This window comes from Dermacentor andersoni, chromosome 5 (genome assembly GCF_023375885.2).
Source record: "Dermacentor andersoni chromosome 5, qqDerAnde1_hic_scaffold, whole genome shotgun sequence".
In the NCBI taxonomy this organism is placed as follows: Eukaryota; Metazoa; Arthropoda; class Arachnida; order Ixodida; family Ixodidae; genus Dermacentor; species Dermacentor andersoni.
The window spans coordinates 141,357,723-141,373,789 of NC_092818.1; the positions used below are offsets into that span (position 1 = coordinate 141,357,723).

General features: G+C 46.2%; 1 protein-coding gene across 1 annotated transcript; it reads left to right on the forward strand.

Annotated features, from left to right (window-relative positions):
* Positions 1–5,285: 5,285 nt before the first annotated feature.
* Positions 5,286–15,822, forward strand: LOC126531289 (mite group 2 allergen Tyr p 2-like). Its single transcript, XM_050178760.3, has 4 exons — positions 5,286–6,117; positions 7,559–7,657; positions 14,522–14,700; positions 15,666–15,822. The coding sequence occupies exons 1-4, from the start codon at positions 6,027–6,029 to the stop codon at positions 15,747–15,749; spliced, it is 453 nt and encodes a 150-aa protein (XP_050034717.1). The 5' UTR covers positions 5,286–6,026; the 3' UTR covers positions 15,750–15,822.
* Positions 15,823–16,067: the final 245 nt, after the last annotated feature.

Below are 16,067 nucleotides of genomic sequence, written 5' to 3' on the forward strand. Positions count from 1 at the left end.
GGGCCTAACCCGTTACTTCAACGAATGCTGGCATTCGGGCAAGCTCCCCCGACAGGGAAAACGGCAAGAACGATCCTGATCCCGAAACCGGGCAAACCACCGGACATCGGCAACCTGCGTCCCATCTCACTCACGTCCTGCGTGGGCAAGGTGCTGGAGCACGTGGTAGCCAACCGGTGGCAGGAATACCTGGAGAAAGAAGGCTTCTATCCATACACGATGATCGGCTTCTGGCACAGACTCAGCACACCTGATGCCATGCTACAACTCAAACAAGAAATCAACAACAAGACACAAGACAGCAAAGTAATTGTGGGGTTCGATTTACAAAGCGCATTCGACAAAATCAAACACTCAGCCATATTAGCACAAGTATCAAGACTCAACATGGAGGTAGCGAGCTGCAATTACATCCATGACTTCTTGACTAACCGCACGGTGGAACTGCACGCCATAGACGTCAAGCTACCGGAACGCAAGCTCGGCAGCACGGGTAACCCGCAGGGTTCGGTCATCTCGCCGTTGTTCTTCAACCTCGTCATGATCGGGTAGCGAGGGCAGTAGCGGGGATCGGCGTCCGGCATACGATCTACGCTGACGGCATTACCCTGTGGGCGGCCGGCCCCACCGACGCCAGCATCGAGCAACAGCTGCAAGCGACGGTTACCGCCATTGAGCAGCACATTGACGGCACCGGCCTAATGCACTCGCCCGCCAAATCTGAGCTGTTCGTCCTCACACCGCTACGACCGGGCCGGAAATGCGCTCCCCCTCGGGAGTGCGATCACATCAAGATCGTGACTGCATCGGGGCAACGCATCCCCGAAGTTCCCAAGATCATGGTCCTGAGCCTGCTGCTAAACAAGAGCGGCCGCAACGACGAGACCAGCAACAAGCTTACCACCAAGGCAATGGACGCCATCCGGCTCATACACTTAGTCTCGATACGACGGGCGGGCATGCGTGAAGACAGTCTACTTTCTATTTAATGAAAAATACTACAATGAAAAATACTTTCTATTTAATGAAAAAAAAAGGACGAACAGCTTCTAGTGACCGTTTACTATGGTATTCCTGAAAGCCATAGGACCAGCTTACTTGTATTTACATTCGCGCCAAGTTTACTGGTTCGAGTTTCATCACCGTGAATCGTAATTAGTATGTGAGATCCAAAAGTGAGATGAAATGGCTAACCGTGTGTTCACCTATGCCTTCGCTATATACTGCCTCACAACTATTTGGAAAGTTTAGTACGGTCATTAATATCACACTTTAACGCGCGAGCATTGTGAGCAAAGGATGCAATTTTTTTTTTTTTTTGCAGCAACTGTAGCGGGAAGTCTGACGCAGTTAAATCTGCCTCTCCTTATTATTTCTCACTCTGCCCTTTGCTTTTCATATCAAATAACCTAACGGTAATCTGTGTATGTTCGGCTAGTAATGAAATGAAATGAAATGTTTATTTTTCTCACATTTAGAACAGCCAGGAAGAGGGGACACAAGGAGAAAGTTGCTTTCATGCAGCTTGAAGACCACTAGGCGCGCTTTGATCACATGACAATAACTTCGCTATAACCGAGAACTCGACCATGCTTCGTACAGGCCCAAGAGCTAATGGGTCGAACCAAACCGGGACGGGTCGGAGCCGAAACTTTGGGGCTCGGGCCCTGTGCAGACTAGGTTTCAAATCACCGTGCCGGGCAGGCCAGCGCATGGCACTTTCTGTCTCTGGCCGGGCCCATGCAGGCCTGAAAAAAACGGCTCGTGCAGTGTTCTGCCTCAGAAGGCTAAAGGAGAGAACAGTATAGCCTTTCCGTGTCCCGTTCTGAACGAAACTGGTCTTTGTTCAAGCTTTGCACGCTCACATGACTGATATATTTTAATTAGCGCAGTAGTTTTTCTTGCCTCTTGCACACCTAAAACGTGTCACGCGTTCACATTTGCCTTTGTTATCTGAAGCTCCACTCAGCACTTCTCGGATTAGTGTTTGGTAACTTTTTCTTTATCAATTGAATATTCCATATATATGCAGGTCGGGCGGGATAGAGCTATACGATAGCACCCTACCTTTCTCAGCTCTTTTTTTTTTTTTTTTCTGAAGCCTTATTGTCATAGAACATTCGCAAAAACGCAACCCTGGATTAGAAAAACAGTGGAAAATCTTCAAAATCAGCCGATAATTACTCGAGAGGTGCGAGGCAGTTGTATTTTCCTTGATGCGACTTTTATAACAGATTTTCGTGTCAGGACGAACTTTATCAATGATCGTGAAACTCGCGTGCAAACAGAGTGAGCATTTTGAACTCCCACAACCGTCTTTTTTTTTTTTTTTTGTTTTGTGAGCCAATAACATATTTTACAAGGGCAAAAACACTCGCACTCTGTTTGAAATGTATGTAGCCCGCCTTTCTTTTTGTTGTCTGAGGCTCCAGTGCTTGCCTTCGTTGGCTGCTGCAGGGACTGCCACGACTGCCACTAAAGAAGTTTCTTTACGACCTACTTGCGCTTCTTCCCTTTCCTCCCCCATTGTGCGCTCGCTAACTGCTGCCTTCTTTTCTAAGCCTTAACAGAGTCCTAACTTAACCTCCGGACAACTGAGAAGCTTGCAAATTAGAAAATGATACGACTGATCTGGGGCACCACGAAAGTGACAGTAATGAAACGAGTGAATGGCACGCCACTAATACACGTGCCGTGTTGAAAGAGCGCAATGTAATCCTACAGCACCTCAAATTGTTTTAAAGCGATTCAAACATGGTGAGACACTAAATCGAGGCAACTTCGTGTATGTCAGCCTGCCTAAAAGCGAGCCATTCTTGTTGAGTGACTGGAAATTATTGCGCAGAAGTTATCTGCCCCCGTGCATTCCCGCAGTAATAGGTGCCCCTGCGCAGTGACCGCACCTTATCTTCTTTTTAAATTATGGGGTTTTACGTGCCAAAACCACTTTCTGATTATGAGGCACGCCGTAGTGGAGGACTCCGGAAATTTCGACCACCTGGGGTTCTTTAACGTGTACCTAAATCTAAGCACACGGGTGTTTTCGCATTTCGCCCCCATCAGAATGCGGCCACCGTGTCCGGGATTCGATCCCGCGACCTCGTGCTCAGAAGCCCAACACCATAGCCACTGAGCAACCACGACGGGTCACCTTATCCTTCGGCAGAAGCATTCAGAACAGTCCTCGCGTCGGGCGTTTTATTTCCCTCGAGACTACAATAAGGGTTGTTACCCCTGATATCTGAATGAAACGAATATTTGACAATATTGAAATAGGAATGCTTGAATCGCATACGAATCGAATAGCAGAGGCTATTCGATTGGTATTCGAAATCCCCAATATACGCACACCCTTATATATAGTGCCAAGAGAAAGGAAGCGCAGTGGAGGACGGCAGAAATCTAGGTGATGAAAATAGGAAATTTGCAGGCATCTGATAAGGTGAGCTGGCGCAAGCCAGGGATGACAGGAGGTCGCAGAGAAAGCTATAGGTATGTGCCCTACAGTGGACTTAAATAGGCTGACACACCACTGAGTCACAACCGAAGTTTTTTTTTCTTTTAATGAAAATAGAGCAAACCGAAGTAGGACGTATCTCATATACAAAGATGTATGCAAGAAGACGCAGGGTCTGTAATAGCTTTAGCTAACCAGCTTTAGCTTAGCTAATTAAAAATGCACGAGGCAACAACATGTGAGCAGGTTCTAACGTTGTAAGTATGTCTGTAATAAATCCACTGCTGGCTCTTTGTCATTTTCTATTTTACGAAGTCTGTATTTATTAAAAAAGGAGGCTTTGTTTTTATTTTCGGCAGTGATTGTCCGCTTTCGTCTAGCGAAAGCCTAAATAGTTCGAAAAAAACTTCCAAGTCTAAGCTGTTTTAGTATTGTTTCTTAGTGGCCCTTTAATTCGCGTTGACAGTACTCATCTACTCAATGCATCCACAAAATTTCAATTTTTTCAGCGCGAGGTGGCACATGATGCGCGCAAAAAAAAAAAAAAAAGAAAGCCTTCCTTTCTGACGTCTCACGTTGATCTCCGACAGCCTCGGTTCGGCGCGCTTGCTATTCAGGGTTGGGCAATCCCTCCTATACCCGCACACTTATCCCGTATGCATCAAGAATGTACGCACGCTCGACTCCGCCGGCAATGAGCGCGACTGACGCCTGTCGCCGAGGCCCGAGGTCTTCGTCGAGACACACCAGCCGGTGCGCCGTTACTGTACATACGTCTTCAATGATTTGCCTCGCCGTGAATGCAGTTGTGAAGGATCTTGAACGCGGAAAAATCTTCAATGTGCTTCCGCTTCCTTCGCACTCACGTATCTCGCAAAGACGAGTTGTCGCGAGGTTGTGCGATTTGCGCAATGTAGTAAAGATTTTGAGTTCTCCTTCTTGGCGCCTCATGTACGTAAATGCGCGCCACAATGATTACTCATATTCGTGCTGTATGCGTAATACCCTATGTGCATTGAATGGAGCTGCGTCAAACGACACAAATATTTACAAAATATATATAGTAACCGTAAGAGTGACCAAAATTGTGGTGTCGGGTTGTGCCAAACGACAAGGCAAATCAGCCGACCATGCTTATAGGCAGTTCTAGATGTGTATGTATACAGTGAACCCTCAATATAGCGAATTCGCCGGGACATTAAATGTAGTTCGTTATAAGCGGTATTTCCCATAGTAACGCGGGAAGTGCACTCCAATAGATCGGAGGTTCGTGTACCGTAGTTAACGCTAGCTAAAATGCATCATTTCGTTCCCGTTTCCATGCGTTTGCGTGATGTCGACATGATTTCGGTTTGTAAGCACAGCTTGAGGCCCGTATCATCATCACGAAATCGCACCCTCAAGTTATTACTTTCAAAAGATGTTCTACGTGTAATTCACTGCTCGTGTTTAATTGGTTCGCGAAAATACGTTGAGAGGAAGCTGCGCTCGACAGGGGCACGTGACCGCACGCCCATCAGCAGCTGCCTCGTCTTTCGGCTATGATCGCGCGATGCAGCTACAATATCGAGGAGCTGTCGCCACGTGTCGGAGCGGCTTTTTCAGCTTGGGTACTAGGCGAGAACACACAAAAGAAACAAGGAAGAAGGCGTTTCTTGTGTGTGTTCGCGCCTAGTACCCAAGATGGATTGTGACCAACTCGCCCAACAGGACGTCTTTTTAGGCTTTGTCAGCGCGCTTTGTCTGTCCGGGTTGACAACTTTACAGGAAGAAAAGCTAAGGGTGACCGTACACACTGCGGTGAACTGTCTAGTGCCGATTTCCTGCTGCGCACTTTGTATTAAGCGGAATCAGGCGCCATTCCACCGGGTAAATCCGGTACAATATGTATGCACAACAATCGCCACTTCGTGAAACTTCGAATAAAGCAATAGCCCGAATAGAGAGATTTCGTTATTACGAGGGAGTTTGGTTTACGTCCACGATGTTCTCAGGATGGCAGTAGACTTCAGCAGCCGCCTTGCGCAAGTACGAAACCGTTCCTTCCCTTCCAATGTCGCCCCTGGAGAAGCAACTGGACTGGCTCGAAAACTTTTGGCCTTTACTCGGCTTGAAGTTCCTCAATTTTTAGTTGAGCCTTTCGAACCTGGCACATCAATCTCGGCCGAATTTCCATCCTTGATTCTTTGCAGCGGCCATCTTCCTTCTTCTTCTTTTTTTTTTTTTTTTTTGTCTCCTGCAAACTACTCCATTTGTTACACCTCGCAAATGAACTACCGGAAGAGATGAAATGTGAGGCAACTCGAACGCAAGCCTGCCAACATCACAAGAGCTGGGCTCTCTCTGCTATCTCAGTGGCAGGGTAGCCACAGCTGCGGCGCCGAAGGATACATCCTCCGACGTAGAGATCACTCAACCGTGAGAAAAGGACGCTACGGCAGGAATAACATCTCTTCGGCATTCGCCTTGGAGCTGTGCTCGCAACCTTATTTAAGCGTGGGCGCTGACGCGCTGCTTATTCGAGATTGCGCGAATCTTCGTCTCGCACTGCGCCCCCGCTGCTGAAAGGATGGACGGCGTCGCTCTCGGTGTCTTCGTCTTCGTCGCAACTCTGTGCGCAGCGACGGCACAGGTCCGAAACGTATCGTTCAAGAGTTGTGGTGAGTGTCTGCGACGTAGCAAGCGTGGGGTAGTCTGTTCAACCTATAGAAGATGCCTATATACACCGGGGATATTCATTCTCGTATAAGATAAAAGGGCTAAACCAAAAGTGTAACCAAGGCTACATACAGGTATTCAGAAACTAAGCGTGTGAACGCAGCTGTTGCTCTCACATAAGGAAAGAATAGCCATTCAGCTCAATGTATAATTTTCTGTGTAGCATTTGTGTATTTTTTCTGTAATGAAAAAGAAAGAATGAATTGAATTGAATGTTACACAGAGGGACAATTTTCGGTAACTCTAAAAGAAAGGTTTCCTGTTGCAGAAATATTGTCTTGGTTCTGAGACCACCGGTGCAGTCGCGCACCTACCATACCTCGTAGCTATAATTAGGAGGCTTGCTGATGGCTTTGGCACGACATCGAATTATCCGACAACTCGAATCGCTGCAAACATGAAAAAATATAATAAATTAAAGCATCTCGAAACCCACAAGCTGGAAGAAGCGCTTCAATTTTCCAGTTAACTTGATCGGCCTTGTGTCGCCATATATCTGTTAGCTCGTTGGCTTAACGAGATTGTAAAGCAACTTTCCCCGAATGGCAGTGGTACATGTATATATAGCTGGCCCGATCCATGGGAAAGGATGCATATTTTTTTTTAACCACACTTATCTGACGTTTTGAAGGACACCGAAATGGGCGCATCTGTATAGCATGCCTTCTGCTACAAAGTTAGGCAGGTGGCAGTGTTATACCATACATGAAAAAGCTTCCTCCTCTCTGCGAAACTTAAGTGAACGAGTTACGATTGTAATTACCATTCTCACGACACTGTGCTAAGCAATAATTCGACAGCACTGTGCTAAGCAATAACAAAAATATCAAGTGCGGAAAGTTATATCGCATTCAAGGATGTAAAGTTGGTAGGCGGCTTATATGGCCATAAAATGCTCCCGAGCTAAACAAAATAAAGGAACAGCAGAGATAATAATATACGGGTGCTCGAGGAATGAGATGAATGACTATGCAATACAAATGTCAAACTCTTGGCAAAAGTTCGTACAGATACCTTGCTTCAACAGCAACTCCATACGTGGCTGAGTAAAGCAATTTGGCATGCCATATAATGTTCAATCATTCAAATATGTAGCAATAATGGTACAAGTCCCATTATTGTATATATGGTCTGAAGCCGCTTATGAAAAGTTGTGCAATTGTACGAGACTCGAGAATAGAGCTCCTAAGTGTTGCGTTCGGAGCTTTGTGGCACTCTTCGGCAGCCAGTGCGCGCTACAATAAGTCACTGAAGCCTTCCTTGCATTACGGGCGTCTCGGTCCTTAAGCCTTTATTCCTAGTGTTGGTCATCACTACCGACGGCGCGGTGACCAATTTTCATAAAACATTTTCGAAGTTGCTTCTTTCTTTTCTCAATTTAAGGTGGAACGGTGAAGTCAGTCCTGATACAGCCCTGCTCGTCGGAACCGTGTGCCATAAAGCGTGGCGACACAGCGAGGATCAACATGGCCTTCACTTCAAGTAAGGCACATAACTGCAGCCGCGAAGATTCCCGCATAGCCGCGAATCTTTGAGCTTTCGTTTCCCTCCCCCCCCCCTCAACTGTTCTCCCTTTCTGCGTGATCAAAGTAGCCACGTTCGTTTGTGACCACATTTCAAACGAGTCATCACGTACATTCTAAATACCGCCGGTTCAAGATAAAGCACAACTGAACTGGCTCTTTCAGTTGGCTGTTCCCATGTCTAGGATCTGGACAACAACAACAACAACAAGAACAACAACAACAATAATAATAATAATAATAATAATAATAATAATAATAGTAAATGAAATGTTTATTATAGTGCCCAGGAACATCTATAGAGCCTTCGTACTGGTGCACTTAAAAAGTAATACGCAAGACAATATATACAAAGAAGACATGTGGTAGACAAAAAAAAAAATGCGAGACGGAGAAGCAGATAGCGAAAGAGAAAACGATGAGGTGGACGTAAAAGGGAACTAATCATACAACATGATTATCTACATTTATCTGAAAAAGGTTGACAGTCACTTAAGCTTTCATTACATGATTTGAATGCGAAATCATAATGACTTCTCTAAGTTATCATCTTACATCAAAACACTACCTTAATCCACCTTGATCTAATTTGTACCAACCTTAATCCGCCGTAATCCACTTCAACCCACCTATATCCACTTTAATCCACCTTAGTCTACTTTAATCCACCTTAATCACCCTTAACCCAATTTTGGGAGTGGGCTAGGTCAGTTTTTTTTTTGGGAGGGGGGGGGGCATGGTGTCCGTCCGACGACGTGGCTGTTCACCGCAGAATTTCGCAGTGTAATAAGCCGCAGCAGGTCCAACGCCGGGAATGTGAAGTCATCACTTGGTCACGTGTGTTTTGGTACCATCGGATGATAACAGACGGCGGATTTTTCGCTTCATGGGGCATATAAGGCTTTCACCTTAAACAAAGCAAACGAACTCCGAAATATGTCAATACAGGCAGAATACTTATTACATGTGTTTGGAGTCGAACCATACGACAGTCCTTAATGCAACAAGGCCGGGCAGAAAATGTGGAATGTTGCCTGGTAAACCTTTGCAGTACAGAAAATCGCACATGATTAAGAAGCTTTGGGCAATGCATAATGCCATGGACCACCTTATAGAGAAAGGAAAGGTCTAACTTAATACGTCTTGATATTAGAGGTATAAGTAGAGGTATATTTGAGAGGACTGACCAGGAGAGGCAGAGCAGAAGGGTGGGACTAAAAATTAATCTGCAGAAAACTAAAGTAATGTTTAACAGTCTCGGAAGGGAACAGCAGTTTACGATAGGTAGCGAGGCACTGGAAGTGGTAAGGGAATACATCTACTTAGGACACGTAGTGACGGCGGATCCGGATCATGAGAGTGAAATAATCAGAAGAATAAGAATGGGCTGGGGTGCGTTTGGCAGGCATTCGCAGATCATGAACAGCAGGTTACCATTATCCCTCAAGAGAAAAGTATATAACAGCTGTGTGTTACCAGTACTCACGTACGGGGCAGAAACCTGGAGGCTTACGAAAGGGGTTCTACTTAAATTGAGGACGACGCAACGAGCTATGGAAAGAAGAATGATAGGTGTAACATTAAGGGATAAGAAAAGAGCAGATTGGGTGTGGGAACAAACGCGCGTTAATGACATCTTAGTTGAAATCAAGAAAAAGAAATGGGCATGGGCAGGACATGTAATGAGGAGGGAAGATAACCGATGGTCATTAAGGGTTACGGACTGGATTCCGAGGGAAGGAACCTTTGCCCTGCAGTGGGCGTAACCAGGCTTATGATATGATGATGATGAGAGGGCTGGACTATGGTCGCCAGAATGGTAAAAGTGGTGCTTGAAAATAGATATCAGTTTATTTTTGACCCATTCAATGAGGTGAGAATTAGATTTGCACGTTTCACCCCAAACTACAGAGGCGTACTCAGTAGTGGAAGACGCACAGTCAAGCACGTAGCCAGAGGGGGAGGGGCAGCCCCCCACCCCGGAAATTAAGCGGCATACACCTCCCCTCCACGCCACCACTCCTCACACACACTCCTAAACCGCCTACAACTCAATCTATTTGGCGGTCGACATCTTGCTGCCTTTTACAGCGAAAGCTGTACACCTTCCGTAGTTTTTTCGGCGTTCGTCAACAGAAAAAAAAAATATTATATGGGCCGATCCTGGTGTTAGTGCAGAAAGGGTCCAACCTCAATGACACATACCCCTGTGGGCCCGGGAACCTGTGACGCGCCCTTCGGGATCTTCGGGATGGACCCATGTATGGGGAGCGCTTAGCGCCTGCTTCCCCTGCGCGGCGCCGCAGGTGGGCCCGGCATTGCACTATCATCGGGATCGGCCCACGTATGGGGAGTGCTTAACGCTTGCTTCACCTCCGCCAGGGGTCGGCCCGGTATTTCACTATCTTCGGGATCAGCCCACCGTATGGGGAGCGCTTAATTCACCTCCGCCGAGGGTCGGCCCGGCATTGCACTATCTTCGGGATGGATCCACGTATGGGGAGTGCTTAACACCTGCTTCACCTCCGCCGGGGGTCGGCCCGGTATTTCACTATCTTCGGGATCAGCCCACGTATGGGGAGCGCTTAATTCACCTCCGCCGAGGGTCGGCCCGGCATTGCACTATCTTCGGGATGGACCCACGTATGGGGAGTGCTTAACACCTGCTTCACCTCCGCCGGGGGTCGGCCCGGTATTTCACTATCTTCGGGATCAGCCCACGTATGGGGAGCGCTTAATTCACCTCCGCCGAGGGTCGGCCCGGCATTGCACTATCTTCGGGATGGATCCACGTATGGGGAGCGCTTAGCGCCTGCTTCACCTGCGCGGCGCCGCAGGTGGGCCCGGCATTGCACTGTCATCGGGATCGGCCCACGTATGGGGAGTGCTTAACTCCTGCTTCTCCTCTGCCGGGGATAGGCCCGGCATTGCACTATAGACACTCTAAAGCAAAATTACACCCTTTGGGTTGTATCTTGCCCAACAACAGTAAACGTCATGTCTTGTCCGCATTTCCTTTCTTTAACGCTGCGAGCACGGTACTTCCCAGTGACGAACGGCATGCGCGTTATCAGCATGACATAGCATTGCCGACAGGAAAGTAGCGGGCGCGGTGTTTTGAAGAAAGGTAACGTTAGCAAGCCAGATGACGATTATTGCTGTGTGGCAGATAAACACCCCAAAGGGTGCACCTTTGCCTGAGAGTGTACCTTCGGGATCGGACCCCGTATATATGGGGCGTGCTTAACGCCTGCTTCACCTCCGCCGCGGGTCGGCCCGATATTGCACTATCTTCGGGCCGACCCGCGGCGGAGGTGAAGCACTTTGCTTTTCGTTTGAGAGCTTTGACTGTCGTCAGCTTTCGGTGCCACTCCATTTTCACAGAGTGGAATGGTGGTCAATTTTTTCGCTCTTTCTGGATGGCGGTATTTATCGGCACCTCCTGAGGTGTGAAGGCGTTCTCTCACCGATTCGGTACGCACCCCATTAATTCGAGATGCGTTCATTTGTCACCATCTATTCCACGATCACGCGCATCACTGTTGCTTCGTTAGTTCAACCTTCTTTGTTCAGACTGATAATGGGACCTGGAAAGGGATTCGGTTCGTAGTCGGTTGCTCTGTATGCTCGTGGAACGAGTTGCGGCCGGAGAAAACCCCACTTGCGTTTAACTTTTCCTTTTAATTGTTTCATTATTTCCTCAAGTGACGGCTCGCCGCGACGCTGGCAGATCCTCGGAACCATATGCCCGCGATATATAGACAAACGTACACCCTTTGGGGTGTTTATCTGGCACACAACAATAATCGTCATCTGCCTTGCTTGCATTTCCTTTCTTAAAAACGCCGCGCCCGCTACTTTTCTGTCGGGAATGCTATGTCATGCTGATAACGCGCATGCCGTTCGTTACTGGGAAATACCGGGCTCGGAGCGCTGAAGAAAGGAAATGCGGAGAAGACAGATGACGTTTATTGTTGTGTGGCAAGATACAACCCAAAGGGTGTAATCTTGTTTTACACTCTTAAAACGGTTGCACCCTTCGGGGTGTACATTTGTCCCACAACAATAATCGTCATCTGGCTGGCTTGCGTTTCCTTTCCTGAAACCTCGGCGCTCGATACTTTCCTGTCGAGAACGCTGCGTCACACTGATAACGCGCATGCCGTTCGTGACTGGGAAGTACCGGGCTCGCAGCGTTAAAGGAAGGAAACGCGGGCAAGACAGATGACGATTATTGTTGTGGGACAAGATAAACCCCGAAGGGTGTAAATTTTTCTAAGAGTGTAGAGTGCACTCTAAAAAGTTTACACCCTTTGGGGTGTATATATGCCGCACAACGATAATCGTCATCTGCCTTGCTTGCGTTTCCTTTCTTGAAAACGCCGCGCCCGCAACTTTCCAGTCGGCAATGCTATGTCATGCTGATAACGCGCATGCCGGTCGTTACTGGGAAGTACCGGGCTTGCAGCGTTAAAGAAAGGTAATGCGGGAAAGACAGATGACATTTATCGTTGCGTGGCAAGATACAACCCAAAGGGTGTAATCTTGTTTTAGAGTGCACTGTAAAAAAAGTTTACAGCCTTTGGTGTGTATATCTGCCACACAACGATAATCGTCATCTGCCTTGCTTGCGTTTCCTTTCTTGAAAACGCCGCGCCCGCAACTTTCCAGTCGGCAATGCTATGTCATGCTGATAACGCGCATGCCGTTCGTTACTGGGGAGTACCGGGCTTGCAGCGTTAAAGAAAGGAAATGCCGGAAAGACAGATGACATTTATCGTTGTGTGGCAAGATACGACTCAAAGGTGTAATTTTGTTTTAGAGTGCACTTTGTGGGCTAGTAAGGTGGAAAATAAAATAATGCGAAACAGCGTCCATCATCAGGCCCTGTAATAACCGTTAAACCAATAAGCAATATGACTATCACCCATTACTGCATCTGGCTTTTCCCTAATTGTACAGCACTTTTCCTGCGAAATTGGCAACTGGGAACAAGAGTCGCAAGGATGTTGAGAAATTAAGCGATCTACTCAGGGAGAGAGCCAAGGCAACAGCCAAACAGGAAGGAAAAGCGAAAATTAACAAATTTAACAATTGTAGGTGAAAATATTCATGGATCAACATCTTTTTATTTAAAATGGAAGTGCAGAAAACGCTGCCGGCAGTGGAGAATATTTCCATGTGTTTTGAATGACGCTTCTACAGTTATCAGTCGAGCCGCCTGACGTAGCCATTTCTCTGAAGTGCTAATGTGGTTGTTTTTCCAACTTTCCGCGGTGGGCGCAATACCGCAGTACGTCTAGAACCGCAGCGTCCTGCGCTTTAGACGATTGTACCACTATGGTTGTATGGTACTGGGGACCACGCATCGTTACACAACTTCCCAAACAACGAGTTCTACGAGTACGAGTCGGTTTTGGCACTTGGTAGAGCAGTCAACGAGGGATCCAAAATAACTGTGATTGCTCAGCAAATATATATTTCTCTATAATTCTTCCAGACCTAATTCAAAAAACGCTACTAGAAATCTTTATTTTACAGTTTAGGTTGTTTACTTGTTCTTGGCAGTGTTCTTTCTGCACTTCTTTCATGCACAAGTCCATTTGATGTGGCTCCTTGTTTGCCAAGTAAAGGAGAGGTGTATCTCCCAGGCATACCTGTGAGATACACCTTATTTCATTTCTCTTTTACATGTTTACATGTCTTTATGGTGAATGGTGGGCGTTAATCACAATTGTACTAGTAAAGGAATCCCCCTCCCCTCATTTGCATAGAAATGTTACCTTGGGGTTGCCCCCCCTCCCCCCCCCCCCAAAACAGAAAACCTGGGTACATGCCTGCACAAAAAGACAAGAGGGGAGTGGAAGTCATGCGATATATATGACAAACAAATTCGAAGGTCTTGTTGTTTGCATATTTAGTGTGTGAAGGGAAGCTTAGCATTTTGTTGAAAAACACAGCAAGATGTTTCATTTCATTGACCCTGGGCAGTGGAGCATCCTGAACGGTGTATGGAAATTGCACATGGTGTGTTTTCTTCGATACGACATAATGTGAGCAGCTTTTCTATATAATAAAATTAAATCTAGCTAACCTCAACACAACGAGGTTGATGGGAATTGGTAATTCCTAAATCAATAAATTTGTTAAATCAAAAACAAATGAAACACTCATGTTAGTAAAACACATTTGAGTGCAAAAAAAAAAACTGGTTGTTGCCCGTGTGTAGGCCACGCATCTATCGTAGACAATGAACCCGTTCAACGTGTTCCGGTGCAACGAATGCTGAGCTGGTAATGCCGAGAACCAGCAATAGGTATGTTCACAAGAGTAAGATGGCTCCCCTCAAACTGGCCTGGTAATGCATTTAAAACGTGAATATATTTCGAGGCATTCCAACATACCAGGTTTCCTATGGCCCATTTCGTTACCCATACTTTAAAAAAAAAGACTTAAATCGGTTGAGACATTGAGTTCACATCTTTGCTTCGAGGTTTTCAGCACCATAAGCTCTATGTATGTGTGTTCGGGAATCAAATTGGCTTCGTTAAATCGAGAATTTCGCAATATCGGGTTTCCATTAAAGCAAGGCTTTACCGTACCAACACAGCCTGTTTCTGCACGACTAGCTGCAAATTTAGAAGCCAGAGCTACACACAAGATAGTTTCCGCATTAAATGCAGGTAATCATAAGAGGTCTTTGAGCTTCTAGCAGCAAATCTAAATCATTTGCTTTTGAGAGAGATACTACTTAATGCACTATTATTGGTTTTTAACATAACATACTTCAGTTCGATGCCAAAATAAATGCTTTTCATTGCAGATCAGAATTCTCCAACCTTGTTGATGGGTATCAGTGCTGTTCTTGAAGACGATCTCGAGCTTCCGCTGCCCACTTCAGATAGAGATGGCTGCCGGGGAAGAGGCATTCGGTGCCCCTTACAGCAGGGTTCCGAATACACATTCAAATATGGTCTGGAAGTGAAGCCTTTTTACCCAAAGGTGAGTACACTTACATTGTTGTCGTCTGTAATAGCATTTTTATAATGTTACTGCTTGAAATCATAGGCCACATTGGGCTAAAGCGCAGGAGTGAGATTCTGCCTCAATCTTCAATACAATAATGCACTTTGGTGCTTTATAATCAATAACAACCATGGCTAAAGGTGCAGCCTGCCACGTGCATCAAAAATGGTGTCAATTACCACGGTGCCACCAGTAGGGGAGTGTTGTCTGAGATTGGCATAGAAAATGCTTCAGGAACGCACTTGGAACGCCGTCGCCCGTGAAAGCCAATGCGTTCCATCCCCGTCAGTTGCGTCAGTTGGCCCAACCAAGCAGCCAACAATGCTACAAAAGCTGTCCTGTTCGCTCTCATTGCAGCCTGCCCGATGCAGCAGACTGCACCTTTTCTTTTTTTATCCAGCAGCTGTGCGACAACGCTGACATGCTGCACTCTAGAAATTAATTGCGCCATTCCAGTCCAACTATACATATAAATATTTATTTAATTTGCAATTCTCCAGCTATAGGTTCAACTAATATCTGGAAGTATAGCAGGGTGATCACTAGGTCACACTTATGTGCCAATGCTTTCGTTCAAGGCAGGGTAGTTCTTGAAAACTTGAAATCCATACGCTTATAATTGAAAAGTTGGCAATTCAGGAACCTTTTGAATGTAAAGCTCAGCTCATTCTCACATAGAAGTGTGGCTGTTATCTAGTAGCATCAGGTCACAGGAGCAATAATACAGTCACCTGCCATCATCCATGGTTGTTTAATCTGCAAGCATAATGGCCAAACAACGCATTGACAGAGAAGCAACTGCTGTTTGCTCTTATGTTTGCTAAGTCCTCCTAACACCTCTAGGTACAAGGCTGAATGCACAAGTATTTTACTCAGAGATTCATTTTTAAATCATAAACCACCATATCAAGACGTGCTAATTCTTCCATTTTTTGTTTCAGTTGAACACAACAGCCAAGCTCAAGCTTACTGGAGCAAGAGGGACTGTTGCATGCGTCCTGTTTCCCATTCGACTGGTTGATTGAACGACTCCAAAGGAACTCTTCTAGGATAGCATCTACATAATGTTTCAGAATAAACTTCTGGCAACAAGTTAAAGCCATCAGTCATACTTGAGCAAAAATGTTTGTTGCAGTTCCCACCATGCCACTACTAGCCATAGGGAGAAAACGTGCCATTTGAAAGGTTGGAGACTGCAGCAAAGAGCAATTGCCTCTGTAGGCTAGCATGGCAGAACATGGAATGCTGAATGTTCTCTGTCTTCCTTCAAGTATTTTCCCTCTCAGTGATTTAAGAAATGGTTGCAACCTATCAAATTCAGCCTGTTCAAAAAGCAGGGCGCA